Genomic DNA, 27,984 nt, shown 5'->3' on the forward strand with positions numbered 1-27,984 from the left:
CGTTCCCTTGCTCTCTCTGCTGCCTCCTCTGCCCAGAAGGTGTTGAGCCAAAGGCCAGGTGATGGGGGTGAGTGAGGCACAGGTTTCATCAGCCATTTGTGAGGATCAGTTTGAGCAGAATCACAGGCTTGGGAGCTGGTGTGAATTCGCTGCAGGAACCGCTCCAGCACTGCTGGAGGACTCCGGCCAGCAGCAGAGGAGCACTAGCACACAGCTGCAAGAGGTAACCTCAGAATGAGCCACAGCTGCTTGCTTTGAGTGCAGGGTGGGATGGCCAGCCCTTGAGCCTGAAAATACTCAGGCAGCTGTTTCATTTTATAACTGTGAGTGGGTCCAGGAACTTGTGGGGTTTGAAGTTCAATTGGTATATATTTTTCTCTAAAAATGGGAGTCTGTGTTTGTACAGAGCCTAGCTAGAAAAACATCCGTCAACTCATCTTGGAACAAAATTTTTCTGCGCTGGAACTGTGTGGGGAGAAAAGGGCACTCTGTTCTGGTGTAAGCCCTCTGCTCTTCCCTGGTATGTATGGAGGATGAGAACAGGTCCCTCCTTGGTTCTGTATCTCCCAGATCAGAAGTAATTCCTTGTAGGTGGCAGAAGAATGGGGAGGATGTGAGCGAGAAGGATGGATGCAATGCCCTGCACTTATTATGTGGGGAGAAGAGCACAGGCTGTGAATGTGGTATTTTCTCTCTGGAGCTGACACTCTGAAGAATATCTCTAGGCTGCTGCATGAATGCGTGTGGACATAGTCTCTTCCAATGGTTGTCTGTGGCAGAGGAATGCAGACTTCATCTCAGCAAAACCCCACCAGCCCATGGCACGCAGTGCTAGACAGAGCACCAGGAGCCTCTTGGTAGACCCTGTGCAGGGAACGTGAAGCATCATTTTGGGAACATTTGCAACCCTTTCAGCTTCTGGGTTGCTGCCTGCTATCTGAGACTCAAGCTATCTATGGCTAACTGTGCTGCTGTGTACTCAGAGGGAAGAACCTGAGTGAAACCAGCCCAGCTCTACCAGAGATGCTGAGCATACACATAGTGCACTTCATATACATTAAGCCTTTTTTTTTCCTTGGGAGCACTTTGAAGTGGGATGTTTCCTAGACTCCAGCAGCAAATTGGCCACGTGCTGTGCCACAGGCTCTGAGAGCACTTTCCAGTGCACCCCAAATGGCTCTGGTCCCCTTCAACTCTTGACCTCCAGCTCTGCACCCCACATACCAACATTTGTGATGCAGTATTAAGTAACATAGGACATAGACTGCATGGATCCTCACTACTGACTGGACATGGCTGAAAGACCTAGGAATTTTATATAGAGCAAATCCCGTGGAAACATTCCTGAAGATTAAGAAGTCAAGCTTTAAAGGAAGCCATGAAATGCTTCATTAAAACTGTATTTTAAGTGAGCAGTGGTCACGAAAAGTAACAGAACAATCTGCCCTCGGAGCATTGCCACTGCAAAATGCGCGCTGTGGGACAGCAATGTCACGAGTGCCGTTTCCCAGACTCTGCAGTACAAACCAAGCAGGTTTATTCCTGGCCCCATATCCAGCTGTGCTACTCCAGCCCTGTCGTGTCCCAGCTCCGACCCTTGGCTGTGCCTGCAGTGCTGCTCCCGCACAGCCTGCGCTCCGGCACAGATCTGCGGCTCAGCTCTTAAAAGCTGTTTCATAAATATTCCATGGCCTTTCAGCCCGGGTAATGTGCCTCTGTGACATTAAAGAGGAAACTCCGTGAAGGGGAGGGATGACAACAAATTTATCCACCAATAGCACACTCTTTTGGCACAAAAGCACATTCTTATCTTTACATCCCATAATGAGAAGGCAGAGACGGGACTGTTGCTGCAGCTCTCTGGGTGGGTAGTCGTACCGTGGAAGAGCCGTGTGGCTGTAAATCGTGAGATATTTTCCACCCCTGCCTCCTCCGGGAGAAGGACCCGCGCTGCTGTTTGCTCGCAGTGTTTTCCCAAGCCCCCGGTGAGGAAAGCTTCTCACACGATGTCTGACTGCGAGGGACTGCCCGTGGGTAAGAGCCAGATTTATATTTACTGCAGCGTCCCGCCGGCTGGCTCGTGGTCTCGGGTTGCAGAGCCCCATGCCAGCCCTTTGCTGCTGGGCAAGGAGAAGCCCTGGTGCAGGGCTCAGGCGCTGCCAAAAGGCACGGGGTGAGGAAGAGGATGGGCAGAGTGGTGAGGGTTGCTGGTCCAAATGCTATCCTCAGGTGACGGTGTGGGTACAAGCTGCCTCTGCTCACATGGGAGCATCTGGGGACAGATCCTGCAGGACGTGTCATGGGGACACGTTGATAAACCTGCATCAACGGCATGGCTGCGGCAGGGTAGATAAATGGAAGTGGTTTGTGTGCTGAGGGAAAATAGAAGTGTGCCTTGCTTTCAAAATAAGGGCCTGGCGTGTTCTGACTGTCTGTTACTGTACCTGGGGTTGTACATGTCAAAATTGTCTAAGTGAGAGCAGGTTGGAACAAAGTAGGCTTCTCAGCTGATTTTTTTTTTTTTTTTTTTTTTTAAACTTTGAGATGTCTTGTAAACACTCACTGTGCTGCCGGCATGGCAGGAAACTCTTGTCATAATGCTAGAGCTGTGCTCTGCCAAGGCAGTTTAATAATGGAGGCATGGGCTGTTGGAAATATCTTTTGTTTTCTTTTTTGTTCTTGTGCCATGGAAAATGTTTATCTTTTCATGTATGTTGTATTCATTTATATACATGCATATAGCACAGTACTGGTGCTTTACTTTACTTGTGGAGGCCGTGTGACAGAAATTAGGTGGCTTAAACACAGAAGGTGGCTGTGGCAGTGGTGTTGGTTTTCTTTGATCTTAGCTTCCATTTTGCACAAACAGTCCCAAGTCCAGAAATGCGCAACTGGAAAAGCATAAATTATGTATGCACTGCAGAGTGAGCTGCGCCATGCACAATCTCCTGTGTCCTCACACAGCTCCAGCCACTGTCTAAAGGCAAGAGGGAGGAGGATGGGTTTTCTTTGCTCGTCTTCTCAAGGGGCTGCTGTGTGCACCAGCAAGGCTTCCTTTCTTTGGTACAGCTAGCTCTGAATTTGGGCCTAGCCTATTTGCTTGTGAAGCACACTGAGCTGTGGGATATTTCAGGATGACAGTGACGATATTTGGCATCTGATATTAATGATGAAACTGATATTGAGCACATAAAGCATGCAGTGTGCAGGATGTCTCAGTTACCTTCGCCAATGAGAGCCCAGGAAGTTTCCTTTAGGAAAGTGCTGGTAGGTGCAGAAGCATCTTGCTGCGGAGACAAAGCCAGCAGGGATGTGCAGTGTGGATGCAGCTCAGAAGAGTCCTGACACAGAAGGAAAAAGATTTGGTTTGTTTCTCCTTTCTCCCAACCATCCTCCTAGCCCCATGGCTCATTCAGTACTAGAGGCAGGCTGGTGGCCTTTCTTGTTCCTTAGGAGCAGAGGTGATAACCTAAAGTTGCCCCAGGGGAGGTTAAGCTTGGATAATGAGTGGTAATGCACTGGCACAGGCTGCCCAGGGAGGTGTGGCAGTCACATTCCTCGAGGTGTTCAAGAACTGTGTAGATCCAGTGCTGAAGGACATGGCTAGTGGGCATGGTGAGATGGGTTTGGGGTGGAGTAGGTGATCTTATTGGTGCTTTCCAACCCTAATGATTCTATGGTTCTATGATTCTGCAAGGATTGTGAGTCCTTCAGTTCCCGGCAACTGGCTCTTTCCATCCACATAAAATGAAATCAAGGAATTCCCTTTGCAGTCATCTCTCCTTTACAAGCCATTTCAGAGTTTAAAACTTTGGCAGTAGGAAATGTCCATAAAAAGTGTTGCAAGAAAATCAGCATAAAACTTTCTAAAATAATGTTAGCATTCAGCCATATGGAAACACCACCTCGCTGAATCTAATGATCATAGTAAAACTGGTGGTGTACTTCTAAAACCCTTATTTCTGAATTTGGCCAGGCAGCACAGCTGCAAGGAGCTGCTGTAGTGGCAAATGTCATGAGCACTGCGATGTGGTTGGGATCTCGAGGCCTGTTTACAACAGCCTGGACAGCCACATGCAAGTGAGTGTGCATATGTATGCATGCAACTATAAATAAGTTTAGCCAAAGCACGGTATTAGTGTGAAGTCTACAGACTGCCTTGCCAGCCCCTCTGCAAAGGGTATGCCTAACGAACAGCATCGAGAACTGGAGGTTGTAGTTACAGTAAATACGTGCCAGGATTTTTACAGTGCTGTCAGCCTACACAGGAATGTAGTAAGAACAGCTGCGTAATTGTTCCCTCCGGGCTGCTGTCTGAGGGAACTCTCAATACAATCTTCGAATTAAAATCTTTCAAAATCTTTGAATTAAATAGCTGGATATGAATGTCTCAATGTACGTACCAATAATTATGCAACAAGAAGCTTTACTCTATAGGGATACCTATAGAGTGATTCTATACTGTGAGTGATTATGCAGTTTTCAGGGTAATGGCAGTGGGATTTTCAATCCCTGGTTTACGTTTGATTGCAGCACTGATTTGGAATGGAAACTGAACCTTTGATTAAAACAAAGTTTTGTTTCATCTTCTGAATGTAGCACAGGAGACATAAAATCCTAGCTGTCAGATTGCAGGTTAAATGTAAGCAAGTGAGTCATTTTGGACTGAATTCCTACCAAAAAAGGCATTTGTAAGTGTTACAATCAAAGTGATCTATTGGTGAGCAGAAACATAAAACTTACACTATCAGTTTCCTGTTGTAACATGGGTAGATAAAGCAGAAGGAAACATCAGCCACCTCAGGACAATGGCACTCCTATTTCTATCTCATTACTGATTATTGACATTCTGATGTCGTCCATTAGCACTAGGTACATAGATTTTTCTGCCATTCCTACACACAGATAAAAGAAAAGAACATCAATTATTTAAGTGCTTCCCCTTGTGCATTATTTCTGTCTTGTAAGGATCCGCAGCTCGGACTCTGTGTGACTGAAGAGCTTTTCATGCACCCAGCATTTTGATTAGGAATATATGAGTCACAAAGGTTCTGGTTCTTAACACGATCCCTTTGACTTCAGAAAAACCTCTGAAGTCATACAAAGGTTCTTAAAGTGCCTCTTCCTCTATTTGCCCCTCTAGGCTGTATCAGCCACAGACCAGTTCTAAGTGGTGTGGCTGAATTTTTGTGGATAACATCGCTGCTGCAGAAGCACGAGGTATTCGGTCCCGAGAGATGAAGAGTCTATTGCTGGAGAGGGGGTAGTTCTTAGGTTACTAGGAATCTCTTATGTACATACTTTCTCTGTTATACCCCAAAACAGGACAGAAAAGCAAAGAAGCAGAATTGAGTCAGCTTGTTCTGTGGCAGGTGGCATGAAAATCTGACTGAATTCCCTTCAAATTCCTCCTAAATTTTTGCTGGCTTTGTGTCAATAAAGGAGGAAATAAGACCTTTCAACTGAAGTGTGTTCTTGACTCTTTAGCTAAATACTTCCTTTCAAAGCTAAAATTACATGTTTCTAACATGCCTTTAAGGGAGACTGAAGCCAACTTGCTAAAATTGCTGTTTGCAGAATCAGGATATCCCTAAGCCCTGCAGGAATGTAGGCTTCCTGAGCCTCAGTCCCATTCTGCAGTGTCATGGTGAGCTCACTGAGTTCAGCAGTGCGCCTGCACTGCTCTATCCCTGCACAGCCTCTGGGAATTGCTCTCTGCAAGTGAGGCATTTTGAAACAGCTCCATGATCCCAAATATCAAATGCAATGAGGATTGGTCAGGAGTTATCCCACTTGGGCAGCATCCCCTGTCTCATGGCCTACTGAAGCCCAATCCCTGCATGCAGCTGCTCCCTGCCGAGTTGGGCTGGTGATGTGCAAACTCTCTGATTTCAAAGCAGTGAGGCTGCAGTGACCCAGCTGCAGTTCCTTATCCGTATTCTCAGATCTTTTGTCGGGGAAAGAGATAGAAAGAAAATGTTCTTTTTGGTTTGGGAGCAACCTGAGGACTTCCAAGCCAGCGCAGTAATTCTGATGTGCTGTGAAAAGGAGTGGGTCAAAGGGCTGACAGCAGCTCCATTTCTCTTCTGTGAAGTGCCACAGACCACAGATCTGACTCTTTGTTGTCTAAACCAAAGAGAAGAGCAGTCTGCTCTCTGCTGCAGCCAGGCTTGCTCTCAGTGTGGGCTTGGCTCAGCTCCAGAACAGCACACAGCTGTACAGAGCTATGCAGCACGGCTCCTCATGCATCCCTATTTAAATGTGGTGGGTGAGGTCTCCACAGCATGTGTGCTGTGCGCTTTTGGGCTCCACGCAGTAGGTACTGCAGCTAGCAGAGACATTAATGCTGTTCAGAAGTCTAGGTTTGTTGAAAAGTATTGAAATAATATCTGGAAGAGCAAGTGAGGTTTTCCTATCCTTTCCCATCTGTTTTCTGAGGAGGGTGGTGCTAAAGAAGGAGGCTGCACATTGTTTCTCGACAGTCTTAGCCTGTGACATTTACAGGAACTGAAGACATGCAAAAACCAAAGGATGTGTTTTCCTCTACCTCCCCACCATGTCCCACAACATCTGCAGCATTTGCAGCATAGTCTGTGCTAAGCCACTGGAACTATAAATGCTTTTAACACTGCTTGCTGTCTGGGACCCTCCCTTGCTTCAGAGCTGTTTCATGGGCATTAATTTTAGAGGGTGGAGCACATTTCCCTCCTTTTGCAATTTGGGCTCCAGACGAAATGCCACTTTACCCCTGTACTGACTCAGTGAGTTCCTAGCCTCTCATTTACCTCTTTAGTCACCTCTGTCCCTTGTCATTTCTTTCTTTGCTGTCTATGGTCAGTTTTCTCACTACCCACTGATTGTTCTCACAGTTAAATTAGCAGAATTCAGGATTCCCTGAAATCCTTCAGCTGAAACTTATCTGACAGAATGATGAGATTCCCCCCAATTCCTTGCTTTTGTGAAATGGGAGAGAAATGCTGGGAGAGAGGAATGGGCTCCTGATGCTTGCCAGGCACTGGTTGGGGACCTGCTGGTGGAGACCAAGTTCATTTCCTTGCAGGAGTTCTGGGCTCCTGTGCTGCGTGCGAAGAGCTCTGCATTACTCATGCTTTGTCCCAGCATGATTGCTGAGGGAGATGTATTTGTATTTGTACCTCATTCCAACTCACTCAATGTTTCATCCTTCTCCCCCTGAAACATTCCCAAATATGACTTAGCAGAAGTCACTGCCATGTGTGTGGTATTAATCAGAGTTTATATATGAGGCACTGAGCTTAGCAAGATTAAAACAAAACTAGTTCTGTCTGATGTGTGTCTGTAACTCCAGCTGCTGAGCCACATCATAATGCTGCATATATTCAGTCCTCATTTGCAGCTATGAGAGCCGGGCATGTCTGTAAATCATGTAATCATGGTCCCTTGTTCAGTACCAGGAGATGAGGAAGGCTCTGCTGTGACCACTTGAGAAAATCTTGGCTTCTGTAGCTGATCTGTGGGGCAATGTTTCTGCCTTCCAGAGGAACTCTGTGGTGAGAGGCAGATGCAATCCAGTTCCTGGCAATTCTTTCAATCCGATCTAGCCTTGTCTTTGATTGTCCTGGAATTGCATCCTTCAGTATCTTCTACAGGTGAAGCTGTGATCTTACAATAAACAGCTTTCTGGGAACAGGCTAGTCAGAAAATATAAAAACTTCTATCACCTCATTACTAGATCTGTAGTAATAAATATACTTCTTCAATTTGTGATAGTAGTAACCTGGTGCTTTACTAACTGTACTGATCTCCTCATGCACCAGAGGCTGTGGCATAAGCAGCTTGCCCCTGGGACACAAACCCTGTCATTTTCTGCAGCTCCTGTTCCCCATAACCAAGTCAGTCCTCTTGCTACAAGAGTCAGCTGCCCCTTTCACACACATCTGACGTAGGCATGAGATTGCAATGTGTTTGTGCTGCAGGCATATGGGTCCCATCTGGAAAGGGTTTTGAGAAGGAAATGATTGTTTCCTACATCTATCATAAATTCCAAGTGGTATATTTAGGCATAGCTGTTTGAAAACAGACAGTACATTGATGAAACTGAAGAAATTTCACTGGGAAATTTCACCTAAAATGTCTGATTCATTGTAGTGCTGCCAACCCTTTGATGTCATCCATGAGCCTTAAGTTTTGTTATAATCTTTTTGTCTGAAGTCAGGTTTCATGGGTCGCGAGCTTTTGAGGGTCATCAGGATGTCTATGCATCATCCATTCTCACCCATTCAGCAGCAAATGGGGTGTCTTCTGCCACTGGAGTAGGGTTTTTTTTGTTTGACAGATTTTTTTTTTCTGTTTTTTAAACATCTAAGTCATAGGGGGAAGTATCACATGGGAAAGAGTCAGAGAATGTGCAATGTCTGGAACTGGTATGGCAGTCTGAGGCACACAGTGCTTGCATGTATAAGCCAGAGGATAGTATTTCTCTAACAAAAACTGCTTTTTTAGACACCAATCACTTTTTGTTTGGAGTCATTTAATGAAAAAAATGAAAAAAAGTCTAGGGAAAGCATTCAATCTGCTCTCAGCTTTTCACTAGAAGAGCAGTTGTTTTCTCAGCAAACTCCTCTCTTGTGATTACTTGGTTTCTTTAGACTTTTGGGGAGCCTCCCTGCACATAAAATAGCTGAACAGCAGTCCTTTATTTCTACTTTCCTAATTCCTGCTCACTCTGATGGTTTCTCCCATGTACCCAGTAAGGATACTATTACTGGAGTGTGACTGACACTTTTTGGTTAAGGTGTGATGAGTCTCCCCTTTATGAGAGCCTCATTGCTCAGGTCCCTTGAAGCTGAACATCTCATTTTGTCCAAGGGGTAGGTGTAAGCTCAGAAATAGCCAGTTTTCATTTGTTAGTTTTACTTCCTCACTCAAAAATGTGTCTCAAAGTTGGGTGCACGATTAGAGTTTGATTCCTTTCCCTAATGAAGTTCAGCAGCTTGGCTGCTCTAGGTAAGTGCCAAATCTTTTAAGATTTCCTTGTTCTGAGGCAATTGCTCAATTGATGATCTGACTTGTGGAATTAAGCCTTATGCAGGGACAGAGAAGAACTGGAAGCAACAGAACAAATTAATGAGTTGATCTGAAGGTCCACACCAGGGCATGCATACAGGCAGATGTTTTTTTTTTTTTGTGATTCAGAGTGTGTGTTTTCTTGGGAATGAACCTGACTGGAATTTGGGGTTGTTTAAAGCAAGGAGCCAGAAAATGGAGACCAGATTTTCTTGCTGCTACTCACTGCAGAGCTTTGCAACAGGCTGGGGGCCAATGCATGCCTGCTACACCTCTACAGACTTGGACTTGTTCCTCTTAGAGCAGTTGCTCCTTGCTTCAGCTGAACTCTAGATCTTGTCTCCACAGTTAATATGAGACCACTGAAGTTTTCATGTCCATCAATTTCTGTATGATGGTCAGGTATCAAAATGGTGTGAAAAGTTGTCAGGATGGATAATTCTTCTCTGAGCTGGGTTGACAGCCCTCTGCTTGGAGCTGGAGACTAACTGCTAGTTCTTACTTCTGCTTCCATCATTTTCCAAAAGCCACTTAGCAGAACTGAGATATTTCCTAAACAATTTCCTTCTCAAAATTCTCTGGATACTGGTGAAGCTTGGCTGCCTTCCCTGTATTTTATGTGAAGTTTAGATGGGGAGGAGAGATTTCTTCTGTGTACCTTCATTTTGTGGGTTACCCATTGACTCTGTGGGCACAATGTGATCTAAAAATCCCATTTGCTGCACAGCTGAGAGGACTGGGAATAGGAAAACTCATTTCTTCCTGGTACTTCCTGAAACATTCTGTATTCTTGGTGGAAATGCAACAGAAATTCAGTGATATTACACATCTCCAGAAGTGAAATTCCTTTGTGTTTTTACCTCCCAAAATGTATCGTGCAATGAAACAGTGCCCAGGAACTATGGACACTGAGAACTACCTGAGTAGTACTTTAGGCAGATGCTACCAGGGGCTTACCCTGTGCCTGTAAGGACACTGCTGTTGGTTCCCAATGAATTAGGGCCATCTTTTGTTCCTATGTATTACTTTGGCCAGATAATAGTGCCCTAAAATTTTCTACCTTCAGCTGCACTTGCAGTTCTCAAAGATCCTAAGTATACAGTGTCCCTGCTGAGGTGTGTTGCTCATTAGGGACATTCAGACTGAAATCTCTCTGGCCCTTCCTTGTGGTCCTTCCATCCCTGAATATTTGCTGCTTCCTTCCTTGCCCAACCCAGCAGCAGCTCTTAGAAAGCACCTTTGTTTTTATCCAGATAAGGGGTAGGGATACCAGTCATTGGAATTTACAGGAGCAAAATTTTTCCACTTGTTCATGAAGTACGTATGCAAAGGTCATTTTCTGCTTGAAGAAGAGATCAGGAGAAATTTCTTAGTGCTACTTTGAGGAAAATATCTTCTTCTATTTTCACATCTTTAATAAAAACTGGTTTCTGTAATTCTTTTGCAATAAAGACAGAATTCTACCAAGTATCTGGTGATGACCCAAAACACAACGGTGAAATATAAGCCACTTACTCATGTCTCTAAAGGGAATTATAGCCTTTAGCAGGGTTCATTTGAGGCATACTGCTTAAGGTAATAGGGCAGGACAATCTCATTAAGACTTATTTTCACCCCATTTAAAATACGGATTCAGAAGTACAGCTACAGCTGCACTGCTTACAGAAGAGATTAGAGAGATGAACAGAAAAAAAAAAAAAAAAAGTCCATCAGTCCAACAGATACAGCAAACAGATTTCCAGCAGGCTTGTAAACTGAGGAAATCAGAATGAACTTTTGTCCTTATTACACTGCATGTTATTTTTCCCCCCTGCTGGTTTTAAGAGATATTGCATCACTTTGAGAAGAGGAGGGGGGCAAAACAATGGCCTCTGTTCTTCCCTGCATTCACTTGAGTTGTTTCAGAGATGAATTTTTGTCCATGCTCGTTTGGGAAATGCATGGCAATGAAAAAGTAAATTTTCAAACATTTTGGTTTGTGTGGTAAATTCCCTAAGTAGTCTGCGATGTGTTCAAAGCTTCTAGAGCATTGTGTTTGTCCTCCCCCGATGATGATATGGGGAGACAGTAATCCCTCTAAGTGTTGCTTTTTGTTTCTGTTGGAGTGATTGCGGGTTATTATGAAGAATTTATTTTCTCTGCTTCTTCACTGTAAAAGAAGCTGAAGACCTTTCCGCTCTGGATAGCGGAATTCACTAGATAGCAAATGCAGCAACCCACTAAACTAACAGTTGTGTGTTTTTTGTGAGTGGCAATGGATACACTTGGATGCTTCAAATACAAGAGCAAACTGCACCTACCAGAAGAGACCTGTGGTGGCCATGGCTTGAAGCCCACGGCTTTTGGGATCAGGTACCCTGTCATACACAGCCCTGCTCCAGCTCCTCTTACAGCAGGCAGCAGTGGGGTCTCTCCGGGGCTCAGCCTGCTGGGAAGGTGAGCTGCAGGGTGCGCTGAGGGGTGCACTGAGAATGATAACGTGAACAGCAGAGGACAGGATCATCAGCATGTCCTTACGGTGTTTCTGAGTGGCAATAAATGTATGTTGCCGTTCAGAAATATATGAACAGATTTCTTGCTTCTCTCCTCATTGCACTCTCACCCTTATCAGATTTGGATCATGTTTTTTGATTTACTGAAACCACAGTGCTCCCAGAGGTACAGGCGTTCTGCCTCCTCCCACACTTCCTAGCAGAAGCTCAAATGGGAAGTAGATCCAGCACCGCTGCTCTGTGTGTCTTCATTGGCAGTTGTTAATGCATAAACATGCATGGCACTGCTGTGGAGGCCAACTAAAATCTGTGCGTTGGAGGAAAACCAAGGAATTGAGTACAGAGAAAAATGCAGTTGGTGCTTCTAAGGGCTGATCTCCATAGTATCAAACCACTATTTACAAAACTTCTTTGTGGAGAATTTTCCATAAGCTCTTTCCTTCAGTTTCAGTTAAACTCAGTGTAGCCACTGCTCTGGATTTAAACTTAGCTTTGAATGGCCTGTAATCTAAACATGGAAACGTTTAAGTCATGTGCTAAAACAAGAAAATGAACTTGTGGATGAAGGTATATGGTGCAACCCAGAGCAGTGCAAGGCCCCTGAACTGGTTCTGTTGGAGCTGCATCCCTGACATTCTGCTGAGATACCTTTATGCAAACACCAGAGGTGTGTCCAGTGAGAGACCTTCACACAAGCCCCAGAGATAGAATCCCAGGATCCCAAAGGTTGGACAAAGCAGACAAGGGTGCAGTGTGTCCCTGCTGTGTTGTTATAGCTGCATTTCCAGCTTTCACAGAGCATCCATGCCCCGTCCTCTTTCCTAGAATGTCAGTGTGCTGCAGCCGAGAAGGAGTAGAATAAAATCCTGTCTGGTTTTGGTGACTGTTGTGTGAAATACAGATCAGACCCTAATACAAAGGGTGAGGATTTAATTGGGTATCCAGGTTTCATTCTGCTCTAATCTAGAATTATTAAGGAAATTTATATATTTAAACACAATGTTTAGCCTGACAGTGCCCTTTTGAAATGCTTTATATAAGCTCATTAGAAGCTTCTGTATGATCTCATATTTATTATAATTAGCAAATCTTAGTGGATCAATCTCATTACAAGAAATATTTTCTGTTCCGTTCCTCCTTTGTTCCTCCACCTCCTGTCTGTCGTAACCTAACCATAGCCACAATTAGATCCTTTCAGACATCAGCTTTTTGCTCTGATGGGCTCTGAAGAACAAATAAGAAAAAGAAAAGATATAGAAAATTAACCACTGAGAAATCAAGAGGCTCTTAGAATAAGCGCCTCACCAGTGTCAGGGCTAGCAGCAGTGCCAGTGGCATTAATGGCACTAAGGCACTTAATTCCAGTATGATTCAGAATCATTTGTAGCTATCGGCTTATTCCGAGTAAATCCTCTTCCTTCCAGCTCTTTTGTTTGCCATCCCTTGACAAGTCACACTGCATGTCAATTAACTTGTATGGTGTGTGAAGGAAGGATACATTTTCATTGGTATCTGAAGATTCATGCCTGCAAATGCTATTGTAGAAATACTAACGATGAATAGTATTAATAGCTAATGAATCCAATCCTTTATTTTATTATTATTTTTATTTATTTGAGACCTGGCTTTGATATAAAATATGCACAATGAAGGGGAAAGACCTATTTTTGAGATTCTTCCATTCAGCAACAGTCTAGCCCAGCTAGCCCCAGCCACAGCCTGGACCTCAATTCTTGGCTGGAATTCAGCCTGAGGTCCTTGTTTGTAAGTGAAACAAGGGCTACTAAAGCCCAAAGGGCTCTTGTGATTCCTAGAGTGAGCAGAGGTTTGGGTATCTCAAACCTCATAAGCACTGGGTTTCCTATACATTGGCCAGTTCAAGACCCACATGCCCAACTTTCTACTCGTGTGTGCCCACAGATGCCTGGGTGCTGGCAGAATGGAGATTGTGGTTGTGTTTATGCTACCACAGCCTGAGAGGACCCAAATCCTCTTGCAGCGGGGCTCTGAACTTTCAGGTTATAAGGGGAAATAGTGGCTAAGAGCAACTTTCCAGCATCCTACTGCCTCTTGCACGTGTGGTTTGGTTGCCTGTTTCCTTCTTGCTGTTAAAAAGAATCAGGAGTCTAGTACAACTAGCAGCTGCCTCTGCTATGCTGCAGAAAACTGCATCCTGCACTACCTTGTCTAAAAGATAGGAGCTAGTCAAACTACTGCTGGAGTGGGCTTTGTGCTGGGGTCTTGTGAGAAGACCAGTAGAGCAGCATTTAGGAAGCGCTGCAGAAATTGGTGCCGCCCCCTCAGCATCTTCCCTTCTCCCCGGCAGTGCTGTGTGTCCATGCAGAGGAGAGGCTTGGTCCTCTGCCAGGCTCTGGCACTTCTCAGTGTGCCTGCATGGTCGACATCTTCCCTGCTGTGCTGTGCTTCTGCCCTGTGTGCTCTCTGTGCTTGATAGCTGGAAAAAAAAACCACTTTGCTGCTCTAGGTTTATTTATTTATTTATTTATTCGTTCTGGAAAGGGAGAAAATGGTGCCTACGAAGTCCACTTATTGGCTTAACAACTGTACAACAACGCACCCAATTGCTACCATCTTTGTGAAGAACCACTGCAAAAAGTGCCAGGAGTCAGACCATTTTCATTTACTGTAAACATTAAAATTGTCACACAAGGTTCAGAAATTAGGTGTAAGAGAGTTCATCTTGGGGACCTGAGAAATAAGGTTACCTGTCTATTAGGGGCCCATTCCACAGCATTTAACAGTTAAGGTTTAATGTTCCAGTGCATGGATGTTTTCTAGTTTTGTTCTTTCCTATTTGAGTTGCTATTTGAGTCACTGGCCCCAACTGAGTTGCTTTTTTTTTTTTTTCCTAGCATATGTCCTTTCACCCTAATGCACTCCAGAGGGCAGCCTGCTGCTCAGGCATGTGGAAATCAATCTCAGCGTGCTTCTTACAGACCCCAAGTGCAAGCCTCGAGCAGTGCTGTCTCCCACTGCCAGGAGCAGAAATCACCACTTGCTCGATGCACTGAGCTAGTTTGCTATCCTGAAAACATTCACCATGAGTCTGCCTCATCACACGTTCAAAATTTTTCCTGGATTTCAGTGAGCTTAGCTTGGATTTACTGTGTTAAGTTTTCATTCCCTAAGCCTCAAGTTCTCATCTACTATTTTTCTTCTAAATTCTTTGATCCAAACATGCTTCAACTAATGAGTGTGCTTTAGTCTTGTTGTGTCTGGCACAAATGTAATCTTTATGGCATGTAGTGATTGAACTGGAAAACAGGATTGATACCTACTTCCACTGCCTCTCCAGGAATGTATTTAGGACACAGGCTGGAGATTAATGCCTTGGCTGATAGTAAGGAGCATTAGGAGCAGAAGAGAGATAGGGTCAGATTACATAAAAAGAGAAACACTTGATGTAGAATCCAGTGCTGTGGAGAAGAGAGCAGAGTATCTCGTGGCTGAACTCAGTGATGTCTCAAAGCTGTTCCATCCGAGATGAAGCCAGCAACAACTTAAAAACTAAGGTCTGTGTTCCAGTTGGTCACAGAAAATACAGAAAGGGGGATAAATACTCTCTGTAACCCTGGCTGCCAAAGAAAATGCAAGAGAGATTATTTTCAGCTGCTTACTCATTCAGAGGGAGCTGCAGCACATAGCCTTGCTGTGATTTTTGGCTGCTGGGAGCCAGCAGCTTTTCTCTGTGAGCTTGGAAATGTGTATCCAACTCATGAGGGAAAACATGGATACATCGAAAGTTTCCCGATGTTGCCTTGTTAATGAGTTCTGTGCATTCTGAGCATGTACAGTAGGGTTTGTTGGAAAGGAAAGTGTTTGGGGAAACTTTTACAAATGAGAAAACAAATAGGCTGGCATCTCCTGCTTTGCTCCAATAAGCGTGCTCAGTATTGTGTGCAGATCTGCTACAGAAATCACAAGCCTTGTCAGAGGCAAGGGCATTTCGTAATACAGACTGTGTCTGCAGGGGAAAGAAAGGAGGCTGCCAAATAATATTTATGAGTATATCAATAAAATACTGTTTTGCTACAAAGAAACAAAAAAAGGCGAAGAATTTGACTACGTGGCTTGTCTGAACTGCGGAGACCAGCCATGCATTTTGTACCCAAAGGACTTCATTATCATTCCTCAGTCATTCAAGCAAACCCTAAAGACTTTCCAAAATGACCCTTAACCACAAAAATTAAAACCATTTTTATTCTATTAGTTACAACGGAGTCGTTCTAAAGGGGAAAAATATCTAAAATAGGATCCTATTGGGAGCTATGGAAGGTGTTTCTAGTCCTGGTGCCACTGGTCTATCCCTGCTCCATGGCCTTAGCTTTTACTTTTGTACAAGGAAGGTGAAAGCTGCTATCTGTTCTCTCAATACAGTACTGCTGCAGCCACTCAAGCTGCCCATTTCAGAGTCATAATTAGTTATGCATTCATAAATGGACACTGGCACTACCAGAAGCCCCAGTTTCATTTTCTCCCAATCCATGTGTAGTACAAACGCTAAATCATGGCCCAAATCAGTGATGGAGCACCTGGTGGGAAGGTAGGAGCAGCCCAGGGGAGCCCAGTTACCTGCACCTGAGTGACCAGAAGGGGTGGATCCTGTCTCTATTTAAGGATATCCCTGCCTACCTGAGGCTTTTTGAAGGTAAGAAGTTTCTTTCTTTTATTTCCATGCCTATGGCTTTTTCGTTTGAGCAAATCCTCCCTTGCTGCAGCCTGGGAGCTTGTTGCTCAGCTGTCATTGCTGCTCTTTCCATCACATTGTATCACAGCAGTTTACAGCATTGTGATTCAAGTCCTGGGCAGCGTACTGAGTATGCATGTTTTTGGGATGGGAAGTTAAATCACATGAAGGCTTCTTTCATGGAATTAGACATACCTTGGGATGCCATTTGGAACAATTATTTATTACTTGCATAAGTTAGAGTGATGTGAAGATGTCTGCCAGTGAAGTTTGACACACTCTTGTTTCTTTTGTAACAAATCCAGCCTGAGAAAGAGACTATTTCTTATTTTTTTTTGTTTTTAAAATGCTGTATACTCCAGGAGTATTAATAACTGTGATTTACTCATGAAATTCTAGAGCAGGAAGAAGTTATGCTTGAGTCTTGCTGCTGTGAAGGGAGATAGAGTGCCCTAATACGTTTAGCTAAAGAAGCTATCACCCATAGAAGAACAAACTGAGTAAGGCTGGAGAGATGTACACAAGCTGGTACGAATAATACTGAGCCAGAGAATAGACTGTTTAGATAGAGGCCCTTATGGGCACTCCACACCAGCAAATGAATCACTGAGAGCACAACTGGCTGTTTCTAGTTTCTTTTGGCTTTTACCCTTGAGAAGTATATATGAAGCACTACATATAAGCCCCTGAAATATCCAAGTGCCCTTGTCTTGGCTGGGCAAGGGGGCCCACATATACATATGTATAGTAGTTCATTCTCCCAGCATTATGTCCTCACGGGGGTGAAAGGGGGGATGGATGGGGGTGCTCACCCCCTGTGGTGCTGCTGTACCCTTGCTCCTGTGCTTCTCTCCAGCTCCTCCATAGGAACAAGTATTGCATCTTCTGATACTCCAGTTATTGCTCTGGGCAAAATATGCCTTCAGCGTTAAGGATCACAACTTAATCCAATAATTCAGTTCAGTGATGGAAACCAATAGGTAACACAATATTTGTTTTTATCATTATCATCAGTGTTTGGAAGTAATGGGCTGTAAACCCTACATGATTTGAGATAGCGTTGCGTTAACAGTTATATAAGAAAAGCAAGGATGGCTCCAATAACAACGCTTAACAATTTTCTCTATCACTTTGATGACTGTTCACCTCGAATGGAAAGTGCTTTTATGCACCATTGAAGCACAGCTCCAGGCACTCAGAAATGCTGAGATACTGCAAGACGTAACAATTGTGAGTGCAGCCGCTCTCCAGCACGTGCTGCCTGGGACTGGGCCTGGTGCAACTCACTGCCTCTAACACCTCTCCATTACATGCAGTTCATGCAAAATCTGCTCTGTGGCACCAAGTGTGGAGCTGAGCCCTTGCAGCTGTCTTCTGGTTTTGCACGATTACCAAACAGATCTTACACTTAAATCCTTGTGTGAAATTGGTGGTAAAATATACGCAGGCCTAAGCTTGTTCTGTAAGCTTCTATGGGATCCCAGAGCGTGCGCTCATCTTGTGGTGGGGATGCAGAGCTTGTAAATTGAGAGGTGATGCTCAAATCCAGCAGATCAGCATAAAGCCCTCGGGGTGTTATTCTTGCTGCAATTACAAGTAAAGGCTACCAGGGGCAATAGGCTGCCACGCATGGAATAGAAATGTTTCTCCTCAGTTGTTTGTGCAGGTACTGCAGACAGGGATAAATTGCTGTTGCTGCAAAGCTCCTGGTGACAAATTGATCCCCATCTATGTCTCCAGCTGCCTGGAGCATTTCTTTGTGGGAGACAGTGGTGGGATTCCACTGTGGTCATTTTAAGCTGATTTAAGTCTCCTTGTGTGACCTTATCTTATACTCCTAGGCACTGCTCACACACAGCCTCACTGATGCCAGTACCAATAAGTGGATGGCTGGGACGATCTCACTGTCTGTCAGAGGCTGGAGACGGGGAACAAAAACTCCTTTCTGAGTGCTTCCCATCCAGCTCAAATACTGTGACTCACTTCACCTCATGTGGAACCGGCTGCTTAGAAAAACCAACACTGCCATCCTTTTACCACATTTACGAGATCACAGCCTTCAGATACACAAAGCATTACTCACTGAAGCTGATTCCATTAATGCTGAAGACACAGCTTGTCCTTACTCTGTACGAACTGCAGAAAAGTCTTCTTTATGAGAAGATTGTGGCTGCAGTTCAAATGCATAACATTTCCTAGTAAAAATATTTCACAATGAGGCAATAGTATTATTAAGAGTTTGCATGACGTTACCATATGCTTTATTTCTTCTGCTAGATCCTCCCTAGAATAGATATTTTGTACAGCTATGAAGAATATAAAAACCAATTGTTGCTGTTATTGATTTCTGCAAAACCAGTTTCTTAGGAAATAGAGAAGAAATTCCATGCTGAGTTGCACAACCCGATCACATTATCAATGCAAAATGACAACACAACACCCCAAGTCAATTCAAAGTGAAAGCTGAACAGATTTTCCTCCAACAAGTTTCTGTCTGAACCTGCTTCTATGCAAACAGAAGCTCAGTCTGGACTAAACTAAATTAGTTATATTATCTTGCAACAAGATATTATCCCAGTTCTTTGTGTTCCCAAAGATGTAAACTAAACTGGAATTGTTTAGTCTGGAGAGGAAGAGTCTTAGGGAAGGTATTATCCTGAAAGGAGGTTGTGGGGAGATGGAGGTCAGCCTATTTTCCCAAGTAACAGCGATAGGATGAGAGGTAATAGATTTAAGTTGCACCAGGGTAAGTTCAGGTTAGGTATATGGAAAAACCTATTCTTAGAAAGAGTGGTGAGGTATTGGCACAGGCTGCTCAGGGAGGTGTTCAAGAACTATGGAGATGTGGCACTGAGGAGTGTGGTCATGGGTTGGGGTTGGACTAGATGATCTTAGTGGTCTTTTCCAACCTTAATGATTCTACAAATCTATTTCAAGTTCTTTATTTATACTTTATTTATTTATACTTCCCTGAGCATAAGTAACATGCTTCTCACAGCTGAATCAGATTTATCAGGTCTTTTCCTATTTAAATAGTGTATGTTGCTGGATAGTTCAGTAGATAGACAAAGTACTCCTCCAGGTGGTGTCCATTTTGTGGTACAAGTGGTTTGGCAGATCCAGCAAAAGCCCTTCAAACCGCAGATTGTTTTATTACTGGGTAGGCACTCTCCCTCTCCAGTGACCTTGCTGTCCTAAGCGGGTTCTTATGACATCACCTTAATGCCGTGGCTTAAAAACAGCTTAATTAATTTAGTGTCTATGCATCGCTGTCTGCTGCCATTGTAACCTTCACATAAATAAAGATAAGGCACCAGCTGCCTCCCATGCAGAGCCCTCTGGGTCCCAACCACAGCCCCCCAGGACCCCCTCTGCGGAACATGAAGTCCATCCCCGAGGAGCCGGCCCTGGCAGAGCACAGCGGAGCACCAGACTTCTGTGCAGGTTGCTCATTTCTTTCATTACTCCACATTGCCAGTGACATGAGGATTACCTTGTGTTTTATAACAGCTGGGATCTTACCTCCATCTACAGAGTAATTAATTTTCCTTAAGTGTGATGGTGCCTTGGTGTTAAGCAGTAAGTAGATAGGGTTACTGTAATGATGTTTTCTGTGGTCTGGGTGTGATACTGTAGGATAACATCTGTTTCTGTCTTGTCCTATTTTAAATATACCTGTGGCAAGAAAAAAATTTTCTGACTTAATACTGAGATCTGAGCTCATTGTCTTGTTTCTTTTAGGTATAATGCATACACAATGATTGTTTTAGTGTGAATGTAGAACAGAAAATGGCTTTCCTTTTGCTTCAGTGCAATCTGGAATGCAGACAGGTGGCAGTAACACAAAAACACAACTAAACCAACTGTAATGCCATTAATGGTTTAACTTAACTTTAATAAGAAGGGATTTGTTGCTTACCAGCTTGAGATTATAAATAACTACTTTCCTTCAGTAAGGAGAAAAACAAGATATGTAATAAAATGCCTGATTTTAAATTCACTTAATTTTCCCAAGTAGGAGACTTTCAGGCCTTCTTTTTATGTTACTCATCAGCTAATAAAAGAAATCTCCATCTAGAGATCTAGCCAAGAAAATCCAGGATTGGAGCTCCAGCCAACATTAATCCATGCAGTTTAAATAGCTGTATTGTCCTTCTGCTGCGTTACACAGCTTGGCGCATACTCCAAAAACAAAAACAGATTTTAAATAGAAGAATGCATTTCATTTCTACCCAGACTTCCCCAGAAACCCCAGATTTCCTCTCCTAACAGTGCCCAGGGCTGCTGCTTGCACATGGTGTTGGCTTTGGGGTCCACAGTGTGGTCCTGGGAAGTGCTTTTGGTTCTTCCAGCGCCCTGCCAAATGCCTTCAGCAGCCATTCAGAAAGCTGCCTCAGCTTGGCAATTGGTATCACAGCAGCAAATAGTGTCATCTGAATCATGCGGGTTTGAATCCTAGACTTTGCAGAGCAAAAACAGGTACAAGAATTTCCTCTGACAGCCCTGTTGCTGTGTCAGACAACTTATTAAATGGGAGCAGCTGAGACAGCCCAGTTAGGTAAGAAGCAGTTGGAGCTGGCTGCTTTGGTCAGAAGGAGCTTTGCAAATGTGTTCTTTGTTCTCATGGTACGGGGTGAAGATGGAGGATAGCTGTCATGGAACTGTGGTGCAAGACAAGTGTAGGGCTGTGGAAGACATCCAGGGGCTGCTAGAAAGATAGAAGTACAGTGAGATTTCTGATACCATCTGAAAGTATCCAACTAAGAGGCTGAATACCAGTGCTTGTTGAACAGTGGATATTTTCTCCATTATTTAAATTGAGTTTGAAATGCTCTTGGTCCGTGTGTTGCCCATGGTGTCTAATAGATTCATTGAGGAGCAAACCCATCCTCATGGGCTCCTTTTGATTCAGAACAGATGGCTATTACTTTTAACCATACTGCTGGAATCCCAGTTGCCCAGCATGTGTGAGAAGGGAACCCCCAGTGTGCCAGACACTTGAGAGGTGGGGACATGGCCCTGAGTGGATACCAAAAGCTGTGAAGGGAGCAGTCACTCTGGGTTCATCCTGCGTGTGTTTTGGTATTGGCATTGCGTCCTGTGGGTGCTGCACACTTCTCTGGCTTTTACTGCACGTTGATCTTCACTCTCTCCACTCCCCTTCCCCCCCCCCCCCAGCCATGTCATCCTCAAATGTTTTTCTGTCTTCTAAAATCAGATTAACCAGCTGCTCATGCTCTTGGACACTGACTCTGGGAGATGTACTTCAGATCTTAAGGTCTATCTCAGCTTTGTATTTACCCCTTTGACAGCTCTGTGTTCAGAATGAAGGGATTTTACCAACTCAGCTTGCTGGGACATATATTCTGTTTTTGCAAGAGGGGTCCTGTTTATCTCCTCAGGCATGCGGTGCTGCACCTCTTCTGTGTAACATAGGGCTGTAATTGTTGCTGTGATGGGAAGATGCAGGGCATGTCTATGCCAATGCTTTTGACCGGTACCATCCTCCAGGTTGTCACTGGGCACTGTAGGATGACAGCAGGTTGGTGGGTTGGAACCTCTGAAAATGGCAAACTGCACCACAGTTGAAGCTCCCACTTCCTACAGTGGACAAAGTGAGGAGCTGATCTGTTCCTAATTTGATGTAAATATGAGGTAAAATGTGCATGTGGAAGTGACCCTGAAGATACATACTTGCATTCTGAGTCTGAGTGCAGGACAAGCCTCCAGTGAGGTGAGCTAACCTCTCCCATATGCAGTGCTAAAAGTGCAACAAGTACACAACTGAATAAATACATCCATTATTGTGTTTGCAGTGTAGTAAAAAGAACTCGGCAAACCTTTGAATAGCATCAAATGTATCCAAACTAGATGATAAAGATATTGTCCATGGCTATGTGCATTTCAGAATGCCTGTTAAGCTGGTTTTAAAGCACACAGCTAGAGCTGATTGCTGATGAAATCAGCAGCCCCTTTAAGAATCAGATGATCAGTGAACAGCTGAAGTATCATGGGCAGAACAAAGCCTGGGCTTCACCACCACTGCTTTTCTTGCTGTTCCCCAAGTTCCTGCAGTTTTAGGGCAACTGGACTTGTAGAGCAGCAATTACTTTAAATTCACATGTCTTCCCTCATAAATTATTTCTGAAATGCATATTTTAAGTAGGACAACGAAGATATATGGACTAGAGAGGCTATTGTAAGTGTTGGTGGGGATTGTCTTGGATTTGAATGTCAGGTATTTTTATGAGGCTACTCACTACAGCACCACCCATTTGCCCAAATCAGTAGTGATAAGCCTGATCTACTGTTTACAAGGAAAACTCATATTAAGGTAGCTGAAAAAGAGCTTTCTATATTCAGGAGGGATCAGAATTTTCTTTTTTTGCCTGGAAATTATAGTGTTCAGTATAACAGGAAATTGCTAAGGGAAGCATATTTTTTTTATCATTTCTTCTCTAATGGCTGAGTATGGTTGTGAGAAATGAGCAGTGAGAAACATTTTCGATTTATAGCCTGGAAACAGTCTTGCGCTGGAGCATTTCTCAGAATATTTCCTTAGATCCATGTGCCAAAGTAAGATACTAAAACTGACTTTCTTTTATCTTTTTATATATTATGGGCCTAACTTGACTGCTTTTTCTTAACCACATTTCCTGTTGTTTTCGTTGTCCTTCTGCAACACAGATAATGCCATGTAGGAACACTCCCTGGTACATTTATTTACTATTTTTGGCTGATGAAATCCACATCACAGTTTCTAGGCTGATGAGTACTTGTATGTAGAAGTACCACTATTGTATTTCTGCTGCTGTCCCATCCTACTTCATCTTTTGCACTCAAGTGACACTTTTAGAATTCAAGTTTCTTAAATACACTATAGTCTGACATTTGCTCCATGTCACTTTTTAGCATCCTTTGTTAGTAGTTTAATCCAACAGCATTTCATTAAGTTACTAATAGGGCTCAGCCAGTTTGGGAGTTCAAGCTGGAAAGCCCTGCGCTGCGAAGTTTGGGTCTGGACCCCTGTGCAGGGGTGCACATCTACGTGCCCCCTAGCGGATGGGGCCACACTGTCAGCCTACATGAGCCACCTGCCTTCAACTCCTCCATCACTAAAATGAGGAGAGAAGGGTTAATTTAGCAAAGAACACCCTCTTCTAGGACTCAAGTCATTTCACTGATACTACAAAATCTTGGCCACGAAACTCTGATTCAGGCAGAACTATGGATGGGAAGACCTCTGTTACGGCTAGAATACTTTCTCTCTCAGTAACTGAAAAATCTGCTACACATTCCATTTTGAATGCAGCCTTCTATGCAGTAAGGTTTTAATGATCTCACTGTTGCCAAAATTCACTTTCAAAACCACAGTGGAACAATTTTATCATGCCTATTAGGTAATGCACATGATTTTGGGGCACAAATTCCCAATTCATTGCCCCCAGACTGGACCCTACCAATGTCACAGACGTTCATTTTCTATAAATTCCATTAACAGTGCTCTGGAAGCCAAAGTTTTGTTCAGTGCATCCTTGCTTTGTATGCGTTTGTCATATCTGGTAATTACTTTTTAACAGAAAACTTTCTGTCATTAATTGTTCTCTAAAACAAAATTTCAGAGCCAAATTGAAAAAAGATCATTCTCTGTTAACCAGTTTTTGCTCTTTCATGTTGAGGTACTTATTTCTAATGAGATAGTTCACATTTAGTCTGGTCAAACTAGGGAATTTTAAAGTTTATGAGTCTTTCAAGTGCTGCTTGATCTATAACTCGTTAATCATTTCATATTTTCCAAGGACCAGGAAAATTATGAATACAGGGCCATAGTAAATACATAAAATCAGCTTCATGAAAGCCTTGCCCTTACCAAAGACACAAAACCAATGGATGACTGAAGTCTAGGCTGACTGTCGTTCAGTCCTCAAACAAATGATTCCAATGAGGCACATTCCTGTTGGGATGGGATCCGGAGGGAGGGGGCCAATGGTCACATCAGGGCTGCAGTCGCTATTTCGGGCACCCATTGCCAAGTAATAGCCAATTCTCCTCTTTTAGTGACTCCTTCAGTCAATTGTGTTCTCTTGCCGTTTTTCACAGAATTGCCTAAGAAACAACCCTGAGCAAACCGGAAGATTAATGACATGGCCTAATTGGTTTTGCCATCCTTAGAGATGATGGGCCAAATTAATCTCCGTTAGAGCTCCATTAATCTTTATGGATTTATACCCGAGATTAATTTGTCCCCATGATACTCATCGCTCGCTGTGTGGGCTGTGGAAAATTACTCACCTATGCATGTGGATTTTCTCTTCCAGCTGGAAAACATGGGCAATAACTCTGAGTTCAGGGAATATAAACGTTTCAAGTACTGCTAGCATTTGTTAAAATGGATGACACTTTAAAATAAAATGCACATTTTATTTCTGAATGTTAGTTTCAGTTTGTGCTTGTTCTCTTGCCTCTCAGTGAATCTTGGATAGAAACATTTTCCCCATGGGGTGCAGACATGCATGGTGTTTATTCTGAGTGATGTTTTGGCACAGTCCTGCTGGGTGGGAGTTTATGTGCTGATTATCCTGGGCCCAGGGTATCACCCTTCGAGTTTTAAGGATTCACTCGTGCACACACAGGGGCAGGACTTGGCCTTCTGCAGTCCTACTTTGTTCAGGCCAATTTCCACAGCTGTTCCTCAGTGTGAAGCTCTCTGAAGATAGCAGGAGTTTTGCTTAAGTCAGGATTACAGGATTAATCCCTCTATCTCCGCTCATGTTTATTTTGGCAGCCACTTAGGTGGGAGATCTCCAGACCTTCCTAGCTCAGGTTCTCTCCCTTCTGCTCAGAGAAACACATTGAAATGTGTCTCTTATAGATTAAAGCAGCAATTGCATTTGGCTCCTGTGTTTGCAGAAAAATGTCCTGGTAATGTCACCAATTAGATAAAACCGGGACTTTACACAGATAATAGAAAAGAATCTGCAGATAAGGATAGCAGCAATTTATTATAGTGGAGACCCATGCTAGAGGTGAATAACAAGCAATCCATCAGGTAGACGATAAAAAGTACACTTGAATTTTACAACCCGTTCCCTTATAATAACCCCAGGCAACATTACTCAGGCAGAAAAATATATATGTTGAAATCTGTACTCCACCATTAATGCATACTTAATGTGTTCAATTGGCTATATTATCAAATGTACGTATAATAAAGTTGAAGGATTGATTGTTGTGTTTTTTTTCTAACAGGAAATTATGCAATCAGATTTAATGATATTTGGAAAAAAATAAAAAGTACAGTGTGTTCAGCAGGAGATAATTACAGGGTTTTGACGTTACTGTGTTACACCTTTTTTGAATGATTTACACGTTGCTGTGTATGTGGAGATATTTTTCACTTATGCATTTTATTTTACAGATGGTATTATCTCTTCTTAATTCTAGATATATAAAGACTGTTTTACCTACTTACTGGAATTCCACTGGACACACTAAATATACACTGAAATCATCGTCCTAATTATTTATTTGAATTGGCAAGGGAAAATATTTTTAAAGTTTAATGAAGCCAGCAGTGATACACAGCTTCGTGTCGCTGAGCAACAGTGCTGGTGGCCACTGTGTTTAAGGGAATCGCCGTGTTGATGCCTCAGGGCTCCGTTGTACCTCACAGCAAAGCTCAGGGATGTAGGATCAAAGAGTCCACGGTCTGCATTTCTCATAAGGAAGTGGCAGCTTGCAGGTTGGGAAGGAAAGTTTGGAGGACAGCATCCAAATTCAATAGGTCCCCAAACCCGCAGAATAGGCAGTTCTCACTTTTCTCACTTCCTTCAGAATGTAAAAGGTGGAGCAATTTGGGTAGGCAGAAGGGGAAGCTTGAGAGGAATGTGGAAAAAAAAAAAAGAAAAAAAGGGAAGGTCAGCATGGCACTTCTCAGAGACATTAAGTGAGGTAAAAGAACATCAATTTGATTAAAAGAAAAGCTTTTACATAACTCATAATTGATCTGTAGAGCTAACTACTTCAGAGTATTACTGGGGCCAAAAGCACAAAGGATTCAGAGAACAGCTGGCAATAAGAAAGGCCATGCAATCATTAGCTGCAGGAGGAATTTATTTACACAAGGAAAAAACCATGCATAATTCTTACTCCTGCTGCTAATGAAGATATATATGTATATACATATTCAATCTTCCAGGGACTAAATAGCAATACTGGAGGTACAATTCTGCTGAGGACAAGCTATCTTATAAATGCCCACTGTGTCACTTCAATCCCACTAGCACTGGGCTAGCCAGGCTGCAGTTGTGCATTCGCTGGGCAGGTGGTGGGGTGATGCTCTGTAGGAAGCAACATGTTCTCTCCTGTGTTGTGGCTCCTGACTGTATCTGGCCCAAATCCCAACTCTGTGGGAGCTGAGAAATAAGCATCCATATAGTATTCAGCCTCAGTGTCCTCACAGTGGGATGGAGAAGCTGTTTCCAGTGGAAGGGAGGCAGAAGACCACGCTGACCTTACTGTGCCTGCCCAGCTCTGTCTCACGGCGGAAGGGAACAGAAGCACAGTGCAGAGCCTCAGCTTCCTCTGCTGCTGCTTCCCTGATCATGCAGAGGACAGAGCTGCACAGCGCAGTGACCCCTTTGTGCTCCCCCCAAAACACAGCTGTACCAAATCTTCTGTTAGTGCCTATTTTTGAAAAGCCTACTCTGTGCCTGCTGAGAGTTATGTTTTCAAATGTCCTGTACTTTCTGAGTCATATTCCCATCATTCCTATACCTCACAATATTTTCCCATTGCCATAGTGACTGCTTGTGAGGAAAGCACAGCTGACTACAGGTTTTTCCTGAACCCAAAACTGCCTGCCAGACTGGACCTCTGCTTCAGTCTGAGTTACAGTAAGCAAGCAGTGCAAACCAAGCGGTGCATTTTGTTTGTAAGAGAATCATAATTCCCCTCTAACACAGAGATGAGATGGCTACCTGTCAGGTCTAATAGTCCTCCCACCAAATGATGCTGGTTATTCCGATCCTAAATCTTCTCTGGAAGCAAGCAGAGCCTCCCTAGCTGAATTCTATGAGAATAGCCAAAATAATATTAATGCAATGGTAAATTATGTACTATTCCTTTGCTTATTTTTCCCCCTCCCTGAAGCTGAATTCTGTAAAATTAGAATGAGTCTGGAGCACCTCTGTGTTTCTGAACACCTCCCTCTGTCGGACACAGATCCAAATGTCACAGCTTTCTCAAATGTCACATTGGTGTGTCTGAGCAGAGCAGCAACCCTGTATTCCAGAAATGGGACAGTATCATTTTAAGCACTATGGCTTAGGTTCTGGAATAAAGCATCCATACATAAATATGCAATATATAAAATTGCACATTCAAATTCATATAATCTAACCATCCTTTATTAAAAAAAAAAAAAACACTTATATTAAATGTATATATGTAAAATTATGTTTCAGGTAATGTAAAAATCAAATTGCTCTCCAAGAAGCTACCTCTGTTAACACTGTGAAGGTAAGTTCAGAAAAATATGTGCCCAAGGCTAATAATCATTTCAATACCTGTTTAGGAAAACAGTGCCTCCAAGAAATAAATCATATTTGAATATTACAGTTTTACGAGGGGAAGGGAGGACAGTTTGTACAGAATACTTTTGGATGTAGTTCTCTGCATGCTGGGAAAAGAGTGGCATAAGTGCTTTTCATCTCATACAAGGGAGTATTGTAAACACAC

At 43.4% G+C, this 27,984-nt stretch overlaps 1 protein-coding gene across 2 annotated transcripts in view; it reads left to right on the forward strand.

Moving 5' to 3' along the window:
• The first annotated feature begins 1,833 nt into the window (after positions 1-1,833).
• EML1 (EMAP like 1) overlaps positions 1,834-27,984 on the forward strand; it is a 118,161-nt gene continuing 92,010 nt past the window's right edge. For both annotated transcript variants that reach the window (XM_042814096.1, XM_042814095.1), the window contains exon 1: positions 1,834-2,034. In XM_042814096.1, coding sequence (XP_042670030.1) covers positions 2,007-2,034 — 28 coding nt within the window. In that variant the 5' untranslated portion in view covers positions 1,834-2,006. The remainder of the gene's footprint in view (positions 2,035-27,984) is intronic.

This window comes from Centrocercus urophasianus, unplaced genomic scaffold (assembly GCF_019232065.1).
Source record: "Centrocercus urophasianus isolate 14NV4802_14NV808 unplaced genomic scaffold, USGS_Curo_1.0 seq_14, whole genome shotgun sequence".
Classification (NCBI taxonomy): Eukaryota; Metazoa; Chordata; class Aves; order Galliformes; family Phasianidae; genus Centrocercus; species Centrocercus urophasianus.